This window comes from Sarcophilus harrisii, chromosome 2 (genome assembly GCF_902635505.1).
Source record: "Sarcophilus harrisii chromosome 2, mSarHar1.11, whole genome shotgun sequence".
NCBI lineage: Eukaryota > Metazoa > Chordata > Mammalia > Dasyuromorphia > Dasyuridae > Sarcophilus > Sarcophilus harrisii.
The window spans coordinates 517,172,904-517,199,489 of record NC_045427.1 but is presented as its reverse complement, the minus strand read 5'-3'; the positions used below and the strand labels follow the sequence as shown (position 1 = coordinate 517,199,489).

General features: G+C 33.2%; 1 protein-coding gene across 5 annotated transcripts in view; it reads left to right on the top strand.

Annotated features, from left to right (window-relative positions):
- The window catches only part of PIAS1 (protein inhibitor of activated STAT 1), a 183,721-nt gene that overhangs the window by 75,813 nt on the left and 81,322 nt on the right, over positions 1 to 26,586 (top strand). For 3 of the 5 annotated variants that reach the window (XM_031955322.1, XM_031955321.1, XM_031955323.1), the window contains exons 2-3: positions 12,234 to 12,323; positions 12,897 to 13,341. In XM_031955322.1, coding sequence (XP_031811182.1) covers positions 12,234 to 12,323; positions 12,897 to 13,341 — 535 coding nt within the window. The remainder of the gene's footprint in view (positions 1 to 12,233; positions 12,324 to 12,896; positions 13,342 to 26,586) is intronic. The other 2 variants (XM_031955324.1, XM_031955325.1) reach the window with 1 other exon arrangement.

The following is a 26,586-nucleotide window of genomic DNA, read 5'->3' as shown; positions in this document are numbered from 1 at the left end:
ATGTGATCTGGGAAGAGCTGTGGTCATTGTTCTCACAAGAGGTTTGTACTCACATCTTTAACCTAGTAAAGGGCCTGATTCCTTTGGATTGCAATTGATACTGATCCTCAGAGTCCTATCCTTTGGAACATGAAACAGTACTGCTCATCAGCGTCCCTGGTCCTTTGTGACTGAAAGTGTTCCTTGCTGCCCTGGAACTGTAACTGAGATGTGAACATAGGCATTGAGTTTGCCAAACGGCATCTGGTACTTTATCCAGTGCTAGCACAGGAGGTCTTCTGTAATTTCTGACCATTAGCGAAGTCCTCTTACTATCTCTGGCTTGAGAGCTCCTGAAACTGCTACTACTTCTGTCACCACCAGCTAGTCCCACCACTGGTAGGACATGCATCCATGTAGGCTGTGGGCTAACCTCCACTCCCATTCCACAAATCTTTAAATATCTTAAATTGAATTGGGCTGGAAAAATGCCTTTTATTGACTCTTTTACTCCCAGAATTTTATTTGAAGCAATTTTTTTTTATTATTTTATTTTTTATTTTATTTTAAAATTATTTGGAAAGGAATGTTGGGAGAGCACTTCCTCTTCTCTGCCATCTTGGTTCTGTCTCCAATTACAAGTTACTATTCTTACAATTATTTGTGGTGGTCTCTTCTTTTATATAATATAATCGTTCTCTCTGGGAGCAGGTTTCTTGGGGAGATTTCTGGAGGCAGCCTTAGTTACAGTTCTGAGTAGTAATCACTTCAAACGCAGCCAGTTGATAAAATCCAAACATTTATTTTCTCCTTCCAAGTCTTATCTCTTTCTTTGGGCCGGGTTAGCTTTCTTAGAGGCCTCTCTCTCTGCTTGGTTCCAAGAGCCCTTGCAGCTTGTCTTTTTGCTCGTCCAGCTTCTGCCTCTAGCTCAACTCTGACTCCTGGCAATCTTCTGAACTGACTGACTGACTGACTGACTGAAGCTCTAAGAGCTTCTTATATATGAGCTCTTAAAAGGTGTGAACCCAAAGGTTGACTACTCCTCTGAGAATGGGATTATGGGAGGTGTGAATTCACAAAGTTACAAAGTTAGCTTTGTGTATCTCCTGTACTTGTGAACTCCAATGTGTGAGCCAATATGTAAACTCTCAAAGATGTTAACTTAAGCATTGTTTCTATCAATACCAGTGACTTAACACTTTGTAAGGATTTGCTCTAATGTATGAACCAATAAGCATTGTATCAATTCCATTGAGTTAACACTAGGATTCTAACAATTATTAATTAGATTTCTACTATGTACAAATTGTAGAAGATGCTGGAAATGAAAATAATCACTTTTAAAGAGTTTACATTGCTCTGGGAAGGCGTAACTTCTTCAGAGTTGTATAAATATAAGGTATATGCAAAATAAGTAAGTAGTAAGACCTCTTGTTAAAGATAGCTCTTTACTTGAGCCTTGAGGAGTGCTACAGGATTCCAGGAGCTTGCAATGATATGAGAACATTTTAGGCATGAGAAATGGCCTGTTCAGTGTCATGGAAGCAAGTAATAGAATGTTGTCAGTCTATTCAATCACCAAGTTTTTAAATGCTTCCTTGTGTGCCAGACATTGTGTGCTAAGTGCTGGGGAATTAAAATTAAAAAAATCTCTATGGTCATGGAGTTCACATAAAAGGGAGATAACATGCAAGCTTACATATGACTGTGCATGAACTAGATATATACAGGATAAATTGGCAGTAATCTCAGAAGGGAAATGCTAGCATTAAGAAGGCATCAAAAAGGTTTCTGGCAGAAGATGGGATTTTTATCTGACTTGAAGTACATTAGGTAAAGAAGCTTAAGATGTAGACATAGGAGAGAGACCACTCCAGGCATGGAGGACATTGTACATGAAAAGCAGAATTGAGAGATGAAACTTCTTATATGAGAAATAGCAAGGAAGCCATTATTACTAGGTTATAGAATATATGTCAGTGGTCCTCAAATTTTGTGGTTTCAGGATCCCTTTACACTCAAGGATCCTCTGCCCTCAAAGAGCTTTTTTTGTTTATATGTTTCTCAATAGATTATGCTAACAAATATTTACTATATTAGACATTAAAAAGATATTAGTATAATTAAAAAGGTAGTATTGACCTCCAAGAGCCCCTTAAAAGGTTCTTGAACACCCCAAGTATCCCCAGGTCACACTTTGAGAGCTGCTGAAGCATGTGGAAAGAAATTAGCATAAGAAGACTGGAGAGGTAAAGGACTTTAAAAACCAAACAAAATTTTATTTTTGATCCTGGAGGTAATAGGAAGCTGTTAGAACTTAAGGAATGGGAGATGGGTAAATATAAAACATGGTCAGATTTTAGGAAGATCAATTAAAACAGGTGAATGGAAGATAGATTGGGGAGATAGTGGGGAAAGACTTAGGGCAGAGAAGCCAACTAGAAAGTTTTCTGCAGTGAGAGACTTGAGGTGATGAAGGCCTGTCTTAGTATAGAGGCAGTGTCGCAGGAGAAAAGTATATATATGAAAGATATCATGAAAATAGAGTGGATAGCACATGGATTGGATATGAGTGGGTGGGGAAAGTAGATAGTTGAGGATGACTTCTAAGTTGTGAGCTTTGGTAATGCTTTTGATAATGTTGGCACTTTTCACAGCAATAGGAATGTTAGGAAGAGGGAAGGGAGGTAGAAATAATGAATTCAGTTTTAGATATGTTGAGTTTAAGGTTTTTATAGGATATCCTGTTTGGGATGTGCAGGATACAGTCTTGAGGGACAACCAAAGTTGATGGGAGAGATCAAAATAAAAATCTGAAGAGACTGAGAGGGAAAGGTAGAAAAAGAGAAGAGAGTTTTCAGATAGGGAAACTAGGACAGAGCACTGTCAAAAAAAAAACAGAAAAGAGTAGCATCAAGGAGAAAAGGATGATCAATAGTGTTAAATGCTTCAGAGACATCAAGAAGGATGAGGATTGAGAAGAGGCCATCTTTTAACAATGAAGAAGATGACTGGCAACTTTGGAGAGAACAGTTTCTGTTGCATAATGAAGTTATAAACTAGACTGCAGAATAAAGAGAATGAAAAGAAAGGAGATGGAGGCACCCATTATAGACAACCTTATTGAGGAGGTTAGCCAGGAAAATTGAGAGAGATAAAAGACTATAATTAGAGGTTGATTGAGACAAGTAAGGTTTTTTTGAAGATGGGAGAAACATGGGCATGTTAGTAAGCAGTAGGAAAATGGTAGAAAAAAATAGTGAAGATAAGTGAGAAAGTTGGGATAATAGAGGTGGCAATCTTCTGAAAAAGATGGATGTTGTGTGTAGGGATAGTAAGTAAGCCAGTTAGGCAGGAATGCAGAATTGCTGAGTGGCAATGATTTATAGTCACCCTAAAAATATATACTGGAGCCAAATTGTGACTGTCTTTAAATGGAAAATTGAGAAATTTGTGGAGTTAAAGCTTCTTACACAGCCATGATCAGACATGTGCTTTTAGGAATATCACTTTGGTAGATATTTGGGTGATAGATTGGAAAGGAGAGAGATTGGTTACAAGAAGACCAATGGGAAAGGTATTTCACTAGTCCAATTAAGAGGTCATTAGGTATTAGACTACAGGATTGTGGGATGAGAGGAGAGAAAGAAATGGGAGGGAGAGAATGTTGAAAAGGTTATTTTGACAAAACTTGTTAAATAATTAGATACCTGGATAAAGAAAGAAGTCATTTGATTCCTTACATTTCAAGGGTACATTTTCTAGCTCTTTTCAAGGCTAACTCTCAAGAGATCTTGGATTATTTGTATGAAATGTAATTTGATTTTAAGCTTTACAAGAACATTAAAAGAATTGGATAACTAAGGGAATGTTGGAAAAAAATTTCATATCTGTTATTTATCTACTCTTTCCAAATCGCATAGTTTAAAATACCATGCTTCTATAATTCCAAATTTTAGATCATAGTTTGAAATCTATTGTTTGAAACATTTTTCAAATCTCTAAACATTAGCTTATATTTATATAGTGCCTTCTAGTTACAAAGTCCTTTATATATGTTGTCTTAATTTGATCCTCAAAATATACTTGTAAGGGAGAGAGGTATTATAAATATTATTCTCATTTTATAAAAACAAATGCAGAGAAACTGATTTCCCTAGCAGTCTTGTGTATGATAGATAAGGCTTGCTCTTGAATTCACTGTCCAACTGTCTCTAACTCCTACTATATCAGAATGCTTCTGAAATTTAGTAATTTGGGGGGGGGGGGCGGTACTTTTAACTTTTTTTTACTTAATCTCTTATAGTTTTGACTAAACGTATTTCTGTTCCTGACTTTTGTTCCAGTCCTAGAATTTATCTTATTTTTCACTCTGATTTTATTATTTTTTGTAAATACTTGATTTTATCTATTTTCATTTGCCCTTTGTTTTAGCTTTAGTATTTATCAGATGTTATAGTATCTTTTTTTGAGGTTGGCCAATGAAAGATTCAAAAAATAAACTCTGATACCTTAGAATTTGATAAAAATCTTTTAATGCTTCCATCATATTCCAGAATTCATTCTAGAATAAATCAACAGTGTAACAGAAAAAGAAAAAAATTAAGATGAGGTTAGGGATAAATATAATTGAATATTAGAAAATAATTGAAAGTATATATAAATAAATCTAAGAACTTAAAAAAAAAAAAGTACTAATAATTTTGATTAACAATTAGCTAAAAAACCCAGTCCTTCAAATCATCAGAAATAGAAATGAGAATAGAGCAGTTGTAGCAAGGAAATTAAGAGAATTACCAGTAATTATTGTATGCTAATAAACTTGATCATCTAAAAATTGAAATATTTACATGACAAAACAAATTTTAAATGGCCTAAAAAACACCAATCTTAGGTTTAGATCTCTGATTAGCCTTTTAAAAATGACTATGTCAAGTCATTTATTATAAGAAAAATGAACAATAACTCCTGAATTTCTTCTTACTTTTGGCATATTGCCAAAGATGGAGAAAAGATGGGAACACTCAATTTTGGAAGGACTATGGAAGACTGGAAGCATTAGAAAGACCTGAATTCCGAATTCAAACATAAAATAACTCTGTTATCCTAAACCAGTCACTTAACCTCTATTTGCTTAAGTTTCCTCATCTGTAAAATGGTTTTAATTATAGTACTTACCTCCCAGGCTTGTTATGAAGGTAAAAAATACAATAATTGTAAAACACTTAGCCCAGTGCCTGTCACATAGTAGGCATTTAATAAGTACCTGTTTCCTTCCTTCATACCCCCCATTCACTGAAAATAGTGCTGTGAAGTACTTCTCAAAAAAAAAAAGTAAAAAATGAACAAAGTTTATGCTAGGATATTCAGAGCAACACTCTTTGTGATAGCAAAGAATGTAATTGAACAGTGTTGTGAAATGAGAAAGAATAAATCTGAGGAATTTAGAAAAGTATGAAAGATTTGTTTTGATGCAGAAGAAGATAAGCAGAACCCAGTTCCATGTTGTATGTATGATGACAGCAGCATTGTAAATGTTTAAAAAATTTCCCCAAAAGAAGCTGAATTAAGGCAAGAAAGACTGATAATGAAACATTCTGCAAAGAGATGGAGGGTGAAAAGCTTTATTCAAACAGGATATTACATAAAATGGCAGATACAGGTTTTCAAAAGTTTTTGTCAGTAGAGAGGGGATTCAGTTCGAGAGGATGGCATCAATGAAATTTTAAAAGCTATCAAAAGATAATTTGGTTAATATAGAGTCCCCCAAATAATTGTTCTGTTTTGTGATCAAAAACTAATTTTATAAAGCCCCAAGTGATAACTAAATTCTAAATTTCTGCTGTTTCTTCCTTTGCTTCCTATCAATAAACATGTATTAAATTACTTTTGTTGCTAGACCCAGAGGGGGAAAAAGAAATCAAAAGTTGAAATATAAGACTCCATCCCATTTTTATAAAATTTTAAAGTCTGGGGGAAGGAGGGAGAAGCTCATTATAAAACACAATATTACCCAGTTATATTAGGTATAAAAGTATTAAATGAAACTTGAAGGAAAAGGTTATTACTAATAAGTAAGTCTTCCTGGAGATATAATTTGAGTTGGGTTTTTAAAAATGAATTTGGAGTCAAACTGAGGTTCAGATCTTGATCTTGATATCCTGAGTGATACTGGAATAAGATAACCATTCTGGGCTCAGTTTCCTTATTTATAAAATGAGGGAGTTGATGTAAATAACCTAAGCCCTTTCTAGTCAACATTTGTGATTACAGAATCACAAAACAAATTTTCTATTAAATTTGACCACCTTCTTTGTTTCCATGGCAATCTTACTTCAGGCCTTATCGCTTCACATCTAGACACTGCTTTTCCTTCATTTTTTCTCAGCTTTAAAGCATCTAATATACAATTGCTAGAATGATCCTCCTTCATATATTTCCTCAAATTAGAGAATATATATTTTACTCAGTATGTACAATCTAAAAATCTAGTATAGCACTGAAAGCCTTCTGTCAACTTATTTTCTTCCACTCCTTTTTCCCCCTAATGTAGAAACAATTCCATTCATGCAAAAAACAGTTATTTTGGCATACTACATTGTTATAATAGTCCTGTTCTCCTTTCCACAAATTATGCCCTGATCCTATAGAGTGCTCTACTTAATATGTGTTGCCAGTATGTGAGAAGCCTTCAGAACTGAAGCCAGAACATGTTTATTCCAGGAAAGTCTTTGTCTGTATTCCCCAATAATTACTTACATTCATTAGTAACATTGGATCATGGTATCCATTCTAGAAGGAAATCTGGCCTAGTTAGTGATTTGCTGAAGTTCATAGAACTAGTTAAAGTTCTAAATATAAACTGATCCTATTTTATAATTTAACATTATAAACTATTTCAGAGGACTGTATGAATGAGAAAAACATGTGGTTCAATTTGAAATGTTTAATTTTTTACTTAAAATTTTTACTTGATCTTTAATATTTAAGGTTCTAGCTAATGAATTTTATATTAAGACTTGCGGCAACATATATTACTAAGACTTTAATTTGTCTCAACTTTAGGTCTAGGATAGGATTCTGCTTTCTCATAAATTTCAATCAAAATTTCATATAGAGGAAAAATTATTTAGGAAGTATTGTGCCTTAAATTTTTAATTTTAAAATGATTTTTAGATCATCACATGGATGATGTTAGTTTATTTTAAACATGATTTAGTTTTTAGTTTTGACTGGTAATGTAAAGTAAACATTTAGAAAATATATACAATTTCTAAAAAGCAAAAAAGTATGAATAACAAAATAGATTTATTTATTTTTTTGCTGAGACAATTGGGATTAAGTGATTTGCCCGGGGTCACACAGTTAGGACATTTTAAGTGCCAGATTTGAATTCAGGGCCCCCTGACTTCAGGGCTTGTGCTCTATCCACTGCACCAACTAGCTGCCCCCGAGACTGATTTTTAAAAAATTACAATTAATAGTTATGTCAAGCCTTATTGAAAGGGAAACATTTTTATATACTATATATTTTAGATGCTCATGTCTCTTCAAGCAAGGAGTTATAAAGTACCAAGCACCATTACTAGAGAATGAAAAGACTAAGGAAAAATACTCCCAGCTCTCATGTACTTTACTTGGGTAGTCTAATTGGGGGCTACATGTATACAAATAGGTATGTACTAAATAGATAGTCATTTTCAAGAATAAGCAACCATGGAGGGGGGATGTGGAGGACAGAAGAGCACATGACTAAAAAAAGAGTTTGTGTAGAAGATATTTGAGCTGAGCCTTTGAAGGCAATCATGAATTAGTTCTAAGAGGTGACTTGGAGAAAGATGCTTCACAAGCCCAGAGGACATCCAGTTCAAAGAAATATAAATAAGTGTTCTATATGAGAACCAGAAGGATAATTTGACTATGTCAAGGGCTTAAAATGCCAAACATTTGATCCTCAAGGTAAGTAGAAAGCCCCTGGAAGCCATATGATCATACCTTCACTTTTGCAGAATGCTTTTGGCAGTTATGTGGAGGATTTATTAGAGTAGGAAGAGACTTGAAGTAGGAAGATCATTAGGAAGCTCTTGCAGTTCCTGGCAGGAGCTGATGAAGGCCTGTACTATTATGTTGCATAATTGCTATATATATGTGTGTATTATCTTTGGAACCATATGTATAGCTTGTTCCTGATTCAGTATTGTAGTATTTTGTGTTCTTATCTCTGCTTTGAAAACTCCTTAAATTCATTGAGATACACATCTGAAGAACTAGTTTCTTTTCTACAAGAGGCTTATCTTAATTCTCACCCCCTCCCCCTTTCTAGTGCCCTCTCCCTCAGAAATAATTTTGTATTTGCTTTTTTTGCATACTTGGCATTTTCTTATTTACGTTCATGTTGTTTCTCCCTAATATATTACATAAGCTTATTGAAAGGCAGGGACTCTTTGGTTGTTGTCTTCATCTCCAGCCCCTACCATAGTGCTCAGTACATAGAATTTGTTTAATAAATACTAATTGAATTTGGATTCTTTTTATTTTAGTTAGACTAATGCTGGATTGCTTACCAATTTTTTTCTTTACCTTTTATTTCTATTTATAATAGGCTAATATCCATGTAACATAAACCTTTATTGAAAATCTTCATAACAGTTATGGGATCATTAAATCCACAAACATGGTTCCTGGTTTTTTGTTGTTTGTCATCCAAAATAGAGGTGTCCCTCTCACTTCTCACCATTTCTGCAAAGCAGCATTTTTCCTTCTAGATATGTTGGCCAGCATTTTATCTTGACTTCTGTTTGTCCATATCTCTTTCTCTTATCTTAATCTGATTTGATTTTATATTTGTAAGTTAGGAGTAAGTATGTTCATGCTTAAAAGTAGTGTAATATAGTAGAAAGAACATGGGTTTTGAATTCAGAAGACCATGGGCCAGCCTCTAGCCTTGCCACACATTAGCTCTGTGATCTGAAGCAAGTTGTTGAACTTCTCTGAGGTTTTCTCATTTGTATAATCAGCATATAGTATCTTGCTCTGTTTCATAAAGTTCTAGGGCAAGCTTTCTGTAAACCTCAAATACTTTAAAAATGTTAACACTATTCATAATAAATGATAATTTATTACACAAGGATATTTGCCCTATCCTGTGCTATGTATAGACATTTACCAGTTCATATTTGTAACAAATGAGATGAAAGGTTGGTAATAGAATTTCACAATTTGATAGGAAAAAATCTTGCCCCTTTATATACTCTGCATGACTAGAAAATTCCACACTTGGAGTTCCCCATATGGATAAAATCATATAGCCCAACCATACACACACAAAAAAAATAATAATGATTATTAATGTGGATAACCTTTCTCAATACATATAAAATGACTTTACCTTACTGCTAAAAAAAAGCATTAGCATTCAATTTTTGTGTTTTTTCTAAATTGAAAAATGTAGTCTTCTATTTATTTTGCACTTATTTTAGTATTTTGTTGATGAGTTGGCAGAAAATAAAATTTTCATCTCTAGTTCCTCTTGTCCTGCCCCTTCTATTCACTATTCATTTACAGATGGCAATACTACCATATATGCCTAAATCATGAGAAAAAGCACAATCAAGTCATAGAACTTCAACTCTATCTCTGAAGATAGTAGTAGCTGTATAACTTTGCACAAATCATTTGCCCTCCTTGGAGGTTTGCTTATTTACCTGTAAAAAATTGCTCCTTTTAACTCTAGATTTGTAAACCTATGATACTCTAGAATTCTAATGTACGATACTCTTATTGATCAACCAAAACAAAGGGTCATAGGCACCTTTAGCTCTTAACCTGCTCAAATCACTGACTTAAGAGAGGAAAGAATAAGACTAAGAGTAGGGAGACAGGTAGCTATATTTTCTCCTATGCCCCATATCAGTGTATAATCAGCCCTGCTTGGGTTGTTAGATATTTCTTGCTTATTTTTACTTTTATGATAAAAAGATGGTGGTCTTTTTAGTCACCAAATGATCTACCATTTTGATTATCTTAACTGCTCAGGCATTCTGATTTACTGCCCTCAGCCCTCTACCCCAGCATCAGGGTTCTGAGAATTACATCAATTGTAATTGATGTACGAGAGCATCAGCAGAATTCTGAGAAATTCTGGTTGCTTAGATAATGATTTATAATATGGTCGTGATTGGTACTATTCTTTAGTTACAAATAATCATCTTATCTTAATAAATGGAGTTTTTAAACACATGACATTAAAATGCATTTCAGTGTCTAAAATATACTTCAATGTTTAATTTTCCTATTTTAGCGATTTATATTGTAAACCGCTATGTTTTTCTATAGGTTTATTTAATGTTTCAGATTTTTAGTACTACCTCCCCCCCCTTTTTTTTAATTAAAAAGTTGGCTTTTTAAACTTAACAAAAATACACTTTCTCTCACTCCTAACTCATCCCTAGTAATAAAGAAAAATAAAACCCAGGTAACAAAGGCAAAACAAATTTCCTCATTGACCATGTTCAAAAAAAAATCTCAACTCGCACTTTTTTTGTCAGGAAATATATCCTCATTTATTTAAAACAACTGATTTTTTATACTCTTTTTAGAAGAGTATAGAGGGAGCCATCCTTGGAAATAAGAGTTTGTTCCTCATATTTTACTTATGATTTAATACAATGGCTAATTTAAATCCAGATATAATCCTTTCTTTATAGTAATACAAAGTTTTCTTGTAGCCAAAATGTTGAGCCTTGAAAAAAAAGACTACATATTAAATTAAATTCAGTAGTAAAAATTATTTTCACTCCTCTTTAAACGTTATTTGTTTTTATTTATTTATTTATTTCATAATTCAAAAGCTACTAGAAGAATATTTTAGTATTGTCAGACTTATAATAGCTAGTTTTTCACCATAAGCAGATTAAATTTTATATGATTTGGCATTGTATATTTCTACTAAAATGAATTATAAACTATAACTGTATTTAATTCCTCTTACCTAGGCAAACAGAACCAAAAAAAATGCCAATTCTGGAATTCAATTATTGAATTGTATGATTGTGTGTAATTCAAAACATAATTGAGTAGCAGGAGATTGCTCTGTATACAGATTATTGTACTTATTACTACAGATGAATTAGACCAATGCCATTTTAAAGACATTTTTTAACCTTTATTTGCTCTTTGGAATGCATCTTGTATGATTGTTTCATTAAAGAAAAAATTAGCTAACTTAAAACGTTTTTTTTGTTTGTTTGTTTGTTTTTGTTTTTGTTTTTTTTTTTTTTTGCTGAGGTAATTGGGTGGAAGTAACTTGCCCAGAAATCTTAGTCACACAACTAAGAAGTATTAAATGTCTGAAGCCAGATTTGTGTTCAGGTCCTCCTGACTTCAGGGTGGGCACTCTATCCACTGCACCATCTAGCTGCCCCCTTAACTTAATATTTTATTTCTAATTTGAAGGACTTATTTCTTTCAAAATTGCTTATTCGGGCTTTCAGCAAATATGTCTTTTTCCTTAAAACCTCTATCAAGGCTTGATTTCTAGCTAGTTCTAAGTTATAGATTATTTCGTCTTCAACCAATTTATTTTCTAAGAAGAGCAGATTTATAGGTTTTTGGTGACCGTTTTTAATTTCTACAATTCTCTTTGCCTTAATCATTCACAACAGAGATATCAGAGCCAAAGATATTCCTAACTATGCGTGTTACTTCCTTCTACCCCAGACCTGTACTTCTGTCCTGAAGATGTGTTTATTATATTCAAGATTACAGTCATTGCTCTTTTCCTTTCCTTTACCCTGGTCATCACCTGAGAGAAACTATTAAAGTTCACGGGGCAGGTTTTGGTGAGTGTTATCAAAGGGAAAAGAGAAAGTAGTCATTAGCTTCCAGCCAAATTCACTGTGTTCAAGGTCTCCAAAATTTGTCATTACAATTTGTGATTCCCTGTCTCTGGCTTTAGTTTTTATCTTTTAGTCACTTAAGGGAAAGTCACAGAAGTTTAAATTGTTCTATATGATTTTCTCTAACTTTTCACTTTGGTAAATTCTCAGCACTCTTATATTAAGTCTATACCAGTAATTCTCAAAAGTGTACTTTGCGGGAGTTTCTTTAGGTGTGCCATAAAACTTTGAATATTATATTACTGCAGATTAAAGAAAATATTTAATAAGTAATTTTGTATTATATAAATTTTACTTGTCCAACATACGTTGCATAAGTATAGTACTCACAAAATAAACAAAACTTGCCTATTACAGGTACACAATATCCTCAAAATACGCCAGACCTTGAACTCGCAAAGAACTCAACAAAAACAGCTGCTCTTACTGAAGGGAAACTGCGCATTTGTGAGTCTCTCGACTCTCCCTTAGTGTTGCCAACTTAAACATTCAATGTGCTTCTTACTAAAGGAATACTGTACCATGACCCCCCCCCCCCACCACCACCAAAAAAAAAGATAGTTTGACAATCATTGGCCTATACCATATAATTTAGCACTTGGTTTTATATATATATATATATTTTTTTTTTTTCCCTATCTTTTATATATGTTTCCTCTCGTTATCTAAGCTCTGCGAGGACATGTGGTTTTGTTTTGTAATTCCCCTAGCCCTGTGCTATTCACTGTCTGCTTAAATAGTTGATGACTTGATTGTAGCAGGAAAGTAAATATAAGAGAGATTGTGATGTTCTGTATTAATACTTGGTTTAAAATCTGAATTCTGGGCAGAAACAATATCTTTAAAATACAGATTTTAAACATTTAAGTACTTGAATTTTAAGTTTGACATCCATATCATTATAAATAAACAACTATCTTTTAAACAAACTGCAAATAGCATTATTAAGGAAACAAAACTTAATGTTGCAAATAAAGTTATTGCAATACTAATATTCTTTGCATTTTGTTTGTCTTCAAGCAAATGGTTATGAGCCTTAGAGTTTCTGAACTGCAAGTACTTTTGGGCTACGCCGGAAGGAACAAGCACGGGCGTAAACACGAACTCCTCACAAAAGCACTGCATTTATTAAAGGCTGGCTGCAGTCCTGCTGTACAAATGAAAATTAAAGAACTCTATAGGCGGAGATTTCCCCAGAAAATTATGACACCTGCTGACTTATCTATCCCCAGTGTACACTCAAGTCCCATGCCAGCAACTTTGTCTCCGTCTACCATTCCACAACTTACTTATGATGGTCACCCTGCAACATCACCATTACTTCCTGTTTCTCTTCTGGGACCTAAACATGAACTGGAACTACCCCATCTAACATCTGCTCTTCACCCTGTCCATCCGGATATAAAACTTCAGAAATTACCATTTTATGATTTGCTGGATGAACTGATAAAACCCACCAGTCTAGGTAAGGTTTCAGTGGCTTTAATAACTATTTGAATTATTCAGGGGAGAGGAGGGAGGATTTTTTTATACCACTTCCTTCTGTGATTATGATTATCCATGAAAATTTATTTGGTTAAGTTTTAGCACATAGCATAAGTAACAACTATTTTAGCTTTCTCTTTTCTTGTAAAAATAAAGGCATAAAAATTCTTAGGGGTTTTTATTCTTTAGGAGAGGAATGGTTTGATTTAAGATGTTAATCAGATGCCTCTTAATCTACTTTTGGTCAGTAGTTGAGGAAGAAAAACAAGCTAGATAGAGCTTAATATTTAAAATAATTGTGGAAAATGTTAACATATTTTTTACTGATTAAAAAGTTTAATGTTGTTTAAAATCAGTTTCTGCTAATACCAATTTCTAGACTGATTTTTTTTCTTTTTAAGATTTAATGATATCTAGACTTGATGGTAAATGGTTTTGATTATTCAAATGGAGGATTCCTATTATCTAATAGAGGTTTTATAGTTACATATATGATATAAAAGACTTGTGATCCATTAGAGCTGCTGGATTAACAAAAGAAATATTTTACTTTAGTTCTCAAATTGTGTGGGTGGATCATTAGGTAGATATGTTCCTATGCTGGCTTTTTATACAGAGTCATAATTATATATAGCAAGCATAGTTAAGTTTCATTCATTGAATCTTTTATTTTAGTCTTTCTTATCATGTCTATCACATCATAGTTTATTGAATCTGAATTTGGAATTTTGATTTTTATGTTACTATTCTGCATTAAATATAGCTGGCTTTACTTGAATGCCTTACTTACCTAGGTTGATTACTAAAATACTTTTATTTTTGTATCATTAAACAGTGTTAAATGCAGTTATCAGTATTTAAAATGCTATCTTTTATCAGGGTAGGGTTTTATTTTAAGTTATTATAACATTTGAATAAATGAAGATTCCAGGGACTATTTTTTCCCCTTTTTTAATTGCTTTCTCATTCTTCTGATTATACATTTACATTAAAAAATACACATTTCTTTCTGAATCATGTTGGGAAAGAAAAATCAGAACAAAAGGGGAAAACCACAAGAGAAAAAAAAAAACGGAACATAGTTATATGTTGATTTACTTTTCCTCTTCATAGTTCTCTCTCTGGATGCAGATAGTGTTTTCTATCCAAAGTTTATTGGAATTGCAGAAACTATTTTAAATATAATTTCTGTCCTGTTTTCTAATCATTCTTAAAATTTCTAAAGTATTAGGGGTTTTGTTGTTGTTGTTGTTTGTTTTTTAATTATAAATTTGCTTATTTTTTCCTTTAGCTCCCAATCCTTCAAATGATTTGCTGGTCTTTGTGTAAAACAAAATTCTGATTCATTGTTGTTATAAATGCCAGTTGATCCTTGACCCTAATAATTGATTTGTGTGCAGTAGAAATATAATTTAATTATACATTATGGTCTTTTAATTAGATTTTTAAAACTATTATTAGAAGAAATAGATTTCCATTTCTATGTTTCTATGAAAATGTACTAGTTCACTTTTTTCATAGTCTGAAAGGAGGATTAAGATTGCTGTTGCATATTGATTATCCTTTAGTGTCTCAACAGTTTAAAAGACCTTGTTAAGCTAATAAGAACCCAAAACAAATAAAAGATTTCAAAGAAAGTCATAGGTGTAGAGCTGGAAGGAATCTCAGAGGCAATCTCTTCTAGTCCCCTAATTTTATAAATCAGGAAACTGAGATGTAGGCCGATTAAGTGACCATAGAGGTGGGATTCAAACTCAGCTCCAATATCTCCATTGTTCATTATACCACACTGCCTCTCTAAAATTCATAGGATCTAGACTTGAAAGGAACTTTAGAATAATTTGTAAAGCCTTCTCAGTTTTTCAGATCAGAAAACTGAATCTAAGAAACAATAATTCACATCTTATATTACATTGCTTAAATAATACTTTAAGTTAGTTTTATTAGTTTGAACTTTTAAAGTGTAGAAATGTACAAGATATATCTTAAATATTATATTAAGAAATCTAAAGCAAACATCCCATGAGAGTTGATTATTTCTGAAAATGTTTTTAATTTCTGTTACTGTTAAATTTTCTCTTTAACATCCTTGATATACCCTTCTGGTTAGTTGGTAGTATGCTTAAAAAACTTTTTTTTTCTTCCCATCTTATTTACTAGGAGAGATGAAAAAATACATATGAGGACATATCCACAAACTATAGAGGCTTAATGTATGTTAAATTGACTTGAATTGAAGTGTATTATGTTAGATGTTGGAAATACAGAAATGAAAAAACAGCCTGCTCTCTATCTTCAGAGTCTTACAGTCAAAGAGGGGATAAGGCATTTAAACAGATACATCTGAACATTAAGTCCTTATTATGTACCAAGTATTGTGCTAAGCATTGGAGATATAAAAGAAAGGCAAAAACTATCTTCTAGGAACTTTCATAGTAATGAGGAAGGAAGGTAACATGCAAAAAACTACATACATGACTAGGAAGGCATAATAAGCTTGATTTTAATAAATATATTGTGAGTAGTGATGAATGAGAAATTGATAAGGGAGAATGAAGAAAGGGTTCTTGAAGGAAGTGGCTTCTGAAGTCAACTTGAAAAGAAAAGATTTCCATTGCAATAGCTTTACCAACACAGGCAGATAGAAGAGGGAGAAAATAAGATTAAGAAATAACTGAGAAATAACCAGCAGTTTCAAATAGTAATATGAGATGGGTTGGAATCAAAGAGTATTCAATGCCTGAAAATATTCTGATTTTAGATTTTTTTTTTTTTAAGATTTAATGAAAAGCTCAATTAGAAAAATATTTAAGGAAAAAAAGATGTGTTGCCCAAATATACATACATACATACATAAAATATATATATATACTTGCTCAAGTAATTTCATTCCATCCCATCTCCAACAAGATGCCCCCATTTGTCATCTTCACTCTTGCATTTATTTTCAATTTCTACTTCTTTACCAGCTCATTTCTTATTGCCTATAAATGTTCCCATGTCTCCCTTATCAGAAAAAAACCTTCACTTGATTTTTCTATATTCCCTTCATTCTATATTTCTTCTGCCTTTTGTAGCTAAATTCCTTCAAAAGACTGTTTTACAAAGCCTCCATTTTCTCTTCTTTCATTCTTAACCCTTTATAGTCCTGCTTCCAACTTTATCATTCCACCAAAACTTCTCTATCCTAGTTGCCAAATCCTATGGTCTTTTCTCTTTGACCTCTCTCCAGCCTTTAATACTGTTGATCACACTCCCCTTCTCTCTTCTCTCTCTACGTTTTCTGGGCATCACTCTCTACTGGTTTTATGCCTACCTATCTAACTATTGCTTCTCTGTCTTTTTTTTTTTTTTACTGACTCTTCCTCTAAATCATGCCTTCTATAACTGCAAATACCCACCCAGAGTTCTATCCTGGCTCGTCTTCATCTCTCTTCTAACCTTCTTCATTTGGTGATTTCATCAGGTTCCATAAAGTTAATTACCTTCTCTTTGTTAATGATTCTCAAACCTACTTTTCCTACCCCAGTCTGCTAATCTCTAATCTCACATTCCATCTGTCTTTCTCAAACTGGATGTCCTGTACCATCTTAAACTTAGTATGTTCAAAATTGAACTCATTATCCTTTCCCCTAAATCCACCTTATCTCCTATCTTCCCTATTACTAGAGAGTTCAGCACCATTTTTCCAGTCCTTCAGTTTTCAACCCAGTAGTCATCCTGGATTCCTCATTGTTTTTCACATTCTATATCCAATCTGTTGCCAAGGCTTATTGATTTGTCTTTTGCAGTATCTTTTAAAAACGCCCCTTTCTCTCCTTTGACACTGTCACCACTCTGGTGTAGGCCCTCATCACACCTATATTACTATAAGAGTCTTTTGGTGGGTCTGCTTGCTTCAAGTTTTTCCCTATTCCAATCCATCCTCCTTTAAGCCACTAAACTGATTTTCTTAAGTATAGTCTGGCTTCCCCTACCCACCCATACATACTTACTAAACTCCAGTGGCTTCCTGTTACATCCAGAAACATTGTTTTATATTCAGGGCCTTTCATAACTTCTTCCTGCCTTTCCATTCTTCTTAAACCTTACTTCCTGACACATATTTTTCTATCCAGTAACACTGGTCTCCTGACTGTTCTATGAACAAAACATTCCATCTCTTAGCTTTGGGCATCTTCTCTGGCTATTGTTCCATGCCTAGAATTCTATTTCTTCTCGCCTCTGACTACTGATTTCCCTGTCTTCCTTTGAGTCCCTAATTAAATTCTGTCTTTATGGAGAAACTTTTACCAACCCCTCTTAACACTAGTTTCCCTTTGTTGGTTATTTTATGCTTATCCTATATATAGTTTACTTTTGTTTTTTGTTTTTTTTTTGGTTTTTTGTTTTTTTTTACATGTTATATCTCCCATTAAATTGTAAGATCTTTGAGGTCAGGGACTGCTTTTGCCTCTTTTTTGTATACCAGGCACTTAGCATGGTTCCTGACACAGAATAGGTGTCTTTATTGATTAATTGATGGTAGCCTGATATGGTATTATTGTTTATTTTATTGTTGCTTTTTGTTTTGGCATCAGTTTTCCTCTGTGGTATATCTCTTCTCTTGTTGAAGTTCTGGTGATACAGGACTGAACTTAAGAGAGAAACAGGGATTGCATATTTAGATCCGGGATTTCTCTGCATAGAAATTATGTTTGGACCCAAGGGAGCTAATGAAGTCAGAAGGTATAAAGAAAATGTAGAGAGAAGGGGGCTAAGGACAAAACTGGGGAATATTCATAGTTGAAGGATTGTGACACCGGTGATAACCCAAAAAAGGAGACTAAGAAGTAATTGTCCAGTAGGTTGAAGGACAGAGCTAAGAAACAAGAAGAAAGGCGGGAACAAGTATTTATTTAACTTCTTCTGTGTGCCAGGCACTGGGCTAAATAAGTACTTTATAATATTATCTCATTTGTCAAATCTCAGCAGTGTCACAAAAATTCAGAAGAGGATATCCAGGAGTAGATAGTTAGCACTGTCAAATGCTGTTGAGAAGTCTAGAAGAAGAATGAAAATTGAGAAAAAAATCATTAGATTTAGCATTCAGAAATCAATGGTAATTTTAGAGAGAGCAATACCACCTGACTAAGTTTGGAAGGCATATTGCAGAGACTTTAGAATAAAGGAACAAGTGAAATAAAAACATTATCTTACCTCCACAACTACTAAGAAGTTTAGCTGAAAAAGGAAGGTATTTTTATTATAGCATACTAGATAGCTTAAAAACAGATTTAAAAAAAATTTTTAAAAACATAGATTAAAAGCTGAACATTTTAGCTACCATTCATTTTAACTCAATCATATTAAGCATCTATTATGTTTTGTTAACACTTAATCACTGCTCTCAAGGAGCTTATAGTCTATGGGTAGAGACAACATGTAAGCAACTGTGTACAAATAAGATATATACAGACAGTAATCTCAGAGGGGACCAAAAAAGCTTGTTGTAGAAAGAATTTTTAGCTGAGACTTAAAAGGAAACTAGGGAAGTCAAGAGGTAGAGATTAGGAAGGAGAACATTCTCAGCTTGGGTGACAGTCAGTGAAAATCCACAATCTAGAGGTGCAATATCTTGTGCAAAGAACAAAGTCAGTGTCATTAGATCATAAAGAAAGTATAAGAAGGTTGGAATAATAGGAATGGACCAGATTATGAAGGGCTTTAAAAACTAATTAAGATTTTATATTTTCCCTTGGAATTGGTAGGGAACAACTGGTACTTATTTATTGAATAGGGAGGTGATTTGGTCAAACCTGTGCTTTATACATAGCTAAATGAGCATGGACTTGAGGCAAGAAGACCAACTATCTGGCTCTTGTAGTAATTCATTCATGAGTGAATAGAGTAAGATCAGGAGAGAAGGGGATATATATAAAAGATATCATGAAGGTAGGACTTGGTAACAGCTTAAAGATGGTGGAGTTGAGAGATAGTGTAAGGAGTTGAGGATTAATAATTGCTGAGTGGTGACTCTGGCCTGGGAAGATGTTGATGCCCTCTCTTCTCCATTAATGGGGGAGCTAGGAAGAAGCTTTTCATTCACTACAAGGATCTCTTCCTCACTCCACTTGTATTTTCTGCAAAACTACCACAGTGAATTCTTTTAAGTGTGATGAAAGTCTGGTGACTCCATCTTGCCTTCAGAATAAACTATGAACTCTGTTTAGCTTTAAAAACTCTTCACAATATGACTACAACCTCTTTTTCTTTCTTTTTTTTTTTTTTAATTTAATAGCCTTTTATTTATAGGATATATGCATGGGTAACTTTACAGCATTAACAATTGCCAAACCTCTTGTTCCAATTTTTCACCTCTTACCTCCCACCCCCTCCCCCAGATGGCAGGATGACCAGTAGATGTTAAGTACATTAAAATATAAATTAGATACACAATAAGTATACATGACCAAAACGTTATTTTGCTGTACAAAAAGAATCAGACTCTGAAATATTAATAAAGAGGGGTCTTTTAAGAATTATTCATATTATTTTTTGTTCTTAATATTTTACATTTTAATTTTTGTAAATTCCAAATTATCTCCTTTCTTTCAACTCCTCCCTCACCCATTGGAAGGCAGGCACTATGATACCCATTATATATGTGAAGTGTCACGTAAAGCATATTTCCCTGTTAATCTCTTTTCTTTCCTCACCCTCCCTCTTCCCCTTTCTTCTCCCCCTGCCCCGAAAAAAAAAATAGGGGAGAGAAATGCTTTAATCTGCACTCAGAGCTCACCAGTTCTCTTTCTCTGGAGTGGTATAGTGTTTTTCATCATGGATCCTTTAAAGTCATCATAGATCATTATATTGATCAGAGTAGTTAAGTCGTTTACTATTGAGCATTGTTAAAAATGTTGCTATGTATTATGTTTTCTTGGTTTTGTGCACTCTGATTTGCATTAGTTCATATAAATCTTCATAGGTTTTTTTTTGAAGTTACACAGATAAGGGGAGTCTTAATAGAGGAGGTAGCACTTAAGGTGGCCTATAGGGGAAACCTATTAGAGGTTGAAATGAATAAGAGAGTGTATTCCAGGTATAGGAGAAGACTCATACAACTGTACACAAAAAATGGAATATCAGGTTCAGGTAATAGCTAATAAGGTATAGATATTTTTAAAAAATATATGTAGTTTGTGAAATGGAAAAATAGGGTTTTCTTTTGTTGCAAGGGATGGATTCTTAGGCAAGAGTAAGAGGAGGGGGATAGAGAAGAAATATATTTGAAAAGGAAGGTGATATGAAATGAAAGATAGCAGTAACTTTTTAAAGCAGTACTTTGGTCCAAATATTACTTTGATTCAAATATTTTATTTCATAGGTCATCTTCATGTGTTACTCAGCTCTGTAATTTACAGTATATATTTCAAGAGGTACAATAAAAAAAACTCTTGTTGTCTTTTACCTTTATAAAACTTTTAAACCTGTCTTAAAGAATATTGTGACATTGCTGTTATGAAGAAAGGTTAATAAAATATTGCATTTTGCCTCCATGATTATCTTCCATTCACAATGAATAGGCTGCTAATACTTTATTTAGAGTTGGACATAGACTCTCTTTTAATTTTTCTTATGTAATAAGCATGGTGTGGTATAGATAAAATCTAGACAAGACCTCTTATAAAAATCAAAGTAACTAATAGCTCTTCTAGTAGCAATAACTAAATTGGTACAGAATACTAAATTTGAGTTGCCTTTTTTTTCCTTGAAAGCAAAAGGTTCTCAGAATAGCAAAAAGGAGCTTTCATATTAAATTATATGATTTTAAAAGAGTACTCTCTGTGAAATGCTCTTTTTCCATCAGTCATGTGGAAAAGTGGTCCATTTCAAGTTTTGTTAAGCTTTTAACCCTAAAGGGTTGACACATTCTAAGGCATCTGAAACAGATGGTAGATCTTAGTTTATCTGTTGAGTCACTTAAGCTTAGAGATCTAGTAATGGAAGTAAGCACAGCAATTTATGGGTTTCAGTGACATTTCAAATTCTTTAATTAGTCTTTCTTCTTCTAGTTGGCTTTGCAAGGTCTGTTACACATCATTCTTTGCTTTGCCTCTAAAATTAATTGAAAATGTAATGATGATGAATGTAATAGTACCATTTAAAAGAATCATTCTCTTGATACAAAAGTAATTTAAAGTGATTATGTCAATGACAACCATTTGTGACCAAAACAAACCCATTTACCCTCTGAAAGCACTGTGGATTGCCTTAACTGTGTATTCAATTTCCATAGTTCTGTTGGAAAATCTCCTTTAAGTACCTACTATGTAACAGCAGAGTAAATATTCTATTACTTTCATGTACCATACTGGGAGATGTTTAGCCATTCTCCAGTTGGTAAGCAGCTACTTAGTAATTGCCTATATTTCTTGAAGATATTTCAATGTAGCAGGTTGGGAAATCTCAAGAATTGAACAGTTTTTATTAATCATGTTGGAATTTTCTGAAGCAATGGAATATGTCTATTCATAATTCTGATATTTATCATACCTCTTAACCCCTTAACATTCTCCCTGTTTATTATTCCTAAAACTTTTCTTAATCTATTCTCCAATGAGTCATTCTTCCCCTCCTTGCTTTCCCCAAAACATCATCTTCCGGTTCCATTTTCTTCCCTTTGAAATCTTGATCCTGTAGTTAACCAATTCAATTCTACACTTTTGAGTGTCCTTTTCCTATAATTACCTTTTCTGAACTTTAAAAATAGATTATTCCCACACCCACCTTCTCTCCTTCTAATGTAGACCCCTAAAAAAGTCATGTAACTATGCTTTTACCTTCTCCCTAATCTATTCAGTATTAATTCACCTCCTATTGCATTCCTTCATACTCTACAGTTAAGGATTTTGCCTTATACTTTACCAAAAAAATTGGCATGAGAGGTACTCCCTTTATTCTTATCACTTAGACATCATCCCTCATTTTCATCTTGTTGCTGATAAGAAGGGATCTTTTTTGTGAAGACCAAACCTTCTATATAAGCCCCTTTTTTCCCATTCTACTTTCTGCCTTGCCTCTATTATCATCCTTACTCTCATTAATTTTCACTCCTTATCCATTGGGTTCTTTTCTGATACCTACAAAAATGGTCCTATTTCACCTCTTTAAAAAAATCTTCACTTGTTCCTATCATCCTACTAGCTTTCATCCTAGATCTTTTTATCTCTATGCAGTTACTCTTTGACAAAACTATCTACACTAGTTGTCTCCTCCTTCTCTTATTCACTTGTAAATCTACTTTAATTTTGCTTCCTACAGCTGAAACCACCTTGAAAAAACTTTAAAGAATCAAAGTTGCCAGCAATCTCTTAATTGCCATAAAGTCAAATGAAGGAGAGATGTCAGGTAATGATATTCATATTTTTCAAATAGGAAACTGAGACTCAAGTTAAAAGTAACTAGCCTAAAGTCACTAAAGATAGTGACTGCCAGAGACTGACTAGAACTCAGGTGCTTGATTCCAAATTTACTGCTCCTCTTACTTTGCTATATGAGTGAACCCATTTTTTTTTTTTAAAGAATTTATCCCTAAATAGGTAATGTAGGTTATTGAAGGATAATTGGATTTATTATTGGATTATAGGATTCACTGTACAGAAATTTCAAACTTTTGGGGGGGGGGGAATAATACTTATTTCACAAGTTCAAAGAAAATTTGTGTGGCTTTTTTTGTTTGGTTGTTTTTTTTTTTTTACCATAAGAAACTTCATAGCCATTTGAAGGAGATGGAGCAAAATGGTATCTATTAATAATGCTGTTTCATTGAACAGATAATACCGGACAGATGTGTAATTTATAAATGATGCAAGAAATTCTGGTGCATAATTTTGCGTTGTTAGATTTTTTAAAGTGTTAATTAACATGTCAAATAAAATTGGTTCACTTTTCTGATTAGTTCCATTTCATGAAGTAAATTAAATAAAAAATAATTACATTTTAACAAAAATGTGGGCTTTGTTCATCTCTAGACTTTTCAGATCTCATATTTCTACAGATAGGAACTTTGTAAAAAAAAATATTTTGAGCAGAATGTATGCACAAACAAGTAAAATCTTACCTTGTAAAATATTATAATGTAGAATCTGAAAATTTTGAGGATGAAAAACCAAAGCCAAATACAATTTTTAAGCATACTTTCTGGAGTTTCAGAAACTGATGTCAGATGATGTTATGAACCGAGTAGTTTAACCTCTTTGTGTCTTAGTTATCCTATCTATAAAATGGATTTATTACTAAGATCTTTTAAGGTCTCTTTCAAGCTTTGCAACTAAGCTTTCTAGAGGAGACATTAGTTCAGTTAGAATTTGCTAATTTCCTACTATGTACTAGGCAATGTCTTAAGCAAAGGAATGTGAAGGAAGATTTTAAAAAATAGTCTGCTTTCAAGAAGCTTAAGGTCTGATGGAGGAGATAGCATGCAAAACTTGTGTACAAATAAAATATACAGATATATACAGGAAAAAATATAGCTAATACCCAAGGTACACTAGATAAGGAAGATTGGAAAAGGCTTCTTAAAAAAAGGTCGGATAAACAGATTCTTGAAGGAAGACAGAGGAAGCTAAGAGTCAGAAATGTTATGAGGAATAGTCAAAGAAATAGACCAGAGTGAGGAAAATGGAGTATCTTTTATTAGTAACAGTATATCCTATCAGTGCTCAAAACCCCAGCTTTTTATGTGGGTTGTGACCTTCTATGGGATCTCATTACTGTATATGTATATAGGGATTACAAAATTATGATGTATTATCAGTAAATGTTTGATTTGTATCCCTGATATATCTATAAATCCCATGCTTCATGTTTGTCATATTTTGTTATTTATAAAGTCCAACAATGTTCCATTGCATTCTTGCATCACAATTTATTTATTTATTTTTGCTGTTCCCCAGTTGGTTAGTATATATTATGTCATAGCTAATGTGTTTCTAAGTCTTGGCTACTGCTGTAATACTGTTACTTGGAATCTTTCTTTATATCACTGACCTCCTGTGGGGTATGTGAAATAGCTGGATGAGAGAAGTATGGATATTTTAGTTACTTTCTTTGCATAATTCCAAATTGTTTTCTAGAATGACTAGACCAGTTTCTAGCAATATTTTTGTGTCTTTTGACCACTCCACTACTAAATATTCCTATCTTGCCATACACCAAATAAGAAGCAGCAATGAGAAACTTAGGAACTTAATTAAGCAGATCTGAGAAAACAACAGTAAATAGGTACAACAATGTACCTAAAACAGAGCTGGAGAACCTTTTTTCTGTTGAGGGCCATTTGGATACATCATTCAGGATGAGCCATACAAAGTTAACCAGGTTATAGACTCAAACAAGTGGAAGGTTATTGTACCTAGCTTTCAGCTCATCATCACCTGCAATTGATTGCCTTAGCAAATGATTTCGCCTGCAGGCTGGACATTGCTCACACCTGACCTAAATGGAAAGAAAAGCAAGACAATCAAAACTGCTTCCAGATTAAAAGCTAAACTATTAATTTGTTCCTAATTCATAAAGAAAAGAAGACATTCATCTGTCTTTATGTCACTTTGAATTATTGTAAACTCATAACTAACATGTAGAAACTTGATGTAAAAAAAAAAATTTGCCAACTTGAAGGGAAAATAATAAAAGTCACTTAAAATACTTGTTTAATTAGCAAAATGTGAGTTCCAAGTTCCAATAATATTTAATGAGCCAAGCTTCCTTATTGGGAGGGATTTGGAAGGTGAATAGACGATGTTATTGTGATAATAATAGCTAATTTTTTTCCCCAAATACATGTAAAGATAGTTTTCAACATAGATTTTTGTGAAATTTTTGTGCTCTAAATTTTTCTCTCTCCCTCCTGTCTCTCCTCCTCAAGATAACAAGCAATATGATCTAGGTTAAGTATGTGTCTTAAAAATATTTCCATATTTTTGATGTGCAAGAAAAATCAGACCAAAGACAAAAGCAGACAAAAAAAGTGAAAATACTATGCTTCAGTCCACATTGTCTCCATAGTTCTCTCTCTGGATGTGGATGGCATTTTCCATCTCAAGTCTATTAGAATTGCATTGTGGAGAGGTGCCAAGTCCATCACAGTTGATCATCACATAATCTTGTTATTATGTGCAGTGTTCTGGTTTTCCTCATTTCTCTCAGCATCAGTTCATGTAGTTCTTTCCAGGCTGTTCTGAAATCAGCCTGCTCATCATTTCTTATAGAACAATAATCCATTATCTTCATATCCCATGCCTATTCAGCCATTCTCCAATTGATGGGCTTCCACTCAATTTCTAGTTCCTTGCCAAATAATTAATATATTTAATAATAACATGCTTTAAGGTTGGAAATCCCTTCACATGTTGCTTTTATCTGATTTGATCCTCAGAACAACCCTATTAGATACATGTTATTATTATCCTCATTTTATAAATGAGTAAGCTGAGAATGAGAGATTGTAACTTGCCTCCAAAGACGTAACAGAATTTGTATTCAGGTCTTCCTGATTCTTAAGTCTTATACTCTATCCATTATGTCATCAAGTTGACTTCTTTGTTATTGTTGTTATCACCATTATCATTTGTGTTTTCCTTTTGCAATGGAGTTGTTAAGAGTGGTCATAGGAAAAGTCAGTACCTATTATCCTTTTATGTTTATGTTGTATGGATTATTACATGGTTGGATAAAATAGCAGCTTTTTGTTGTTGAATGAAGTATTAGGATATACACTTATCCTGCAAGCTCACTGAAAGTGATTTCTCAATACCACTTTAGTAATTGTCCTCATCCTGTTCTTATATCAGTTTTGTTTTATTCTGGTAGGTAGAGAACTTTTTTTCATGTATTTTGGAAATTTGAATATTTGGTATGGTGACATCAGTTTTAAAAAGTTCTTGTGTTTTGTCAATCAGTGCCATTTCTTGGTGAATGTGGGCCACAGTTCATTTTTTATACTATTCCAGTTCCTGTACAGCTCATTGGTTGAATTCTCCAGAAAAGTTTTAGTTCTTTAATTGTATAGTGGGTGTTTTCACATTTGTCAGTTCTTGAAAGATAGATGGTATACTTATGCAACTTTAGTTAACTAGTTTGCATTATGTTAGATTTTAAATTGATGCTAAATTTTTGCAGCCTGAAGTGAAGTTTTGTACCATTTCTACTATTTTCTTACATAATCTTCATTGATCATTGGATC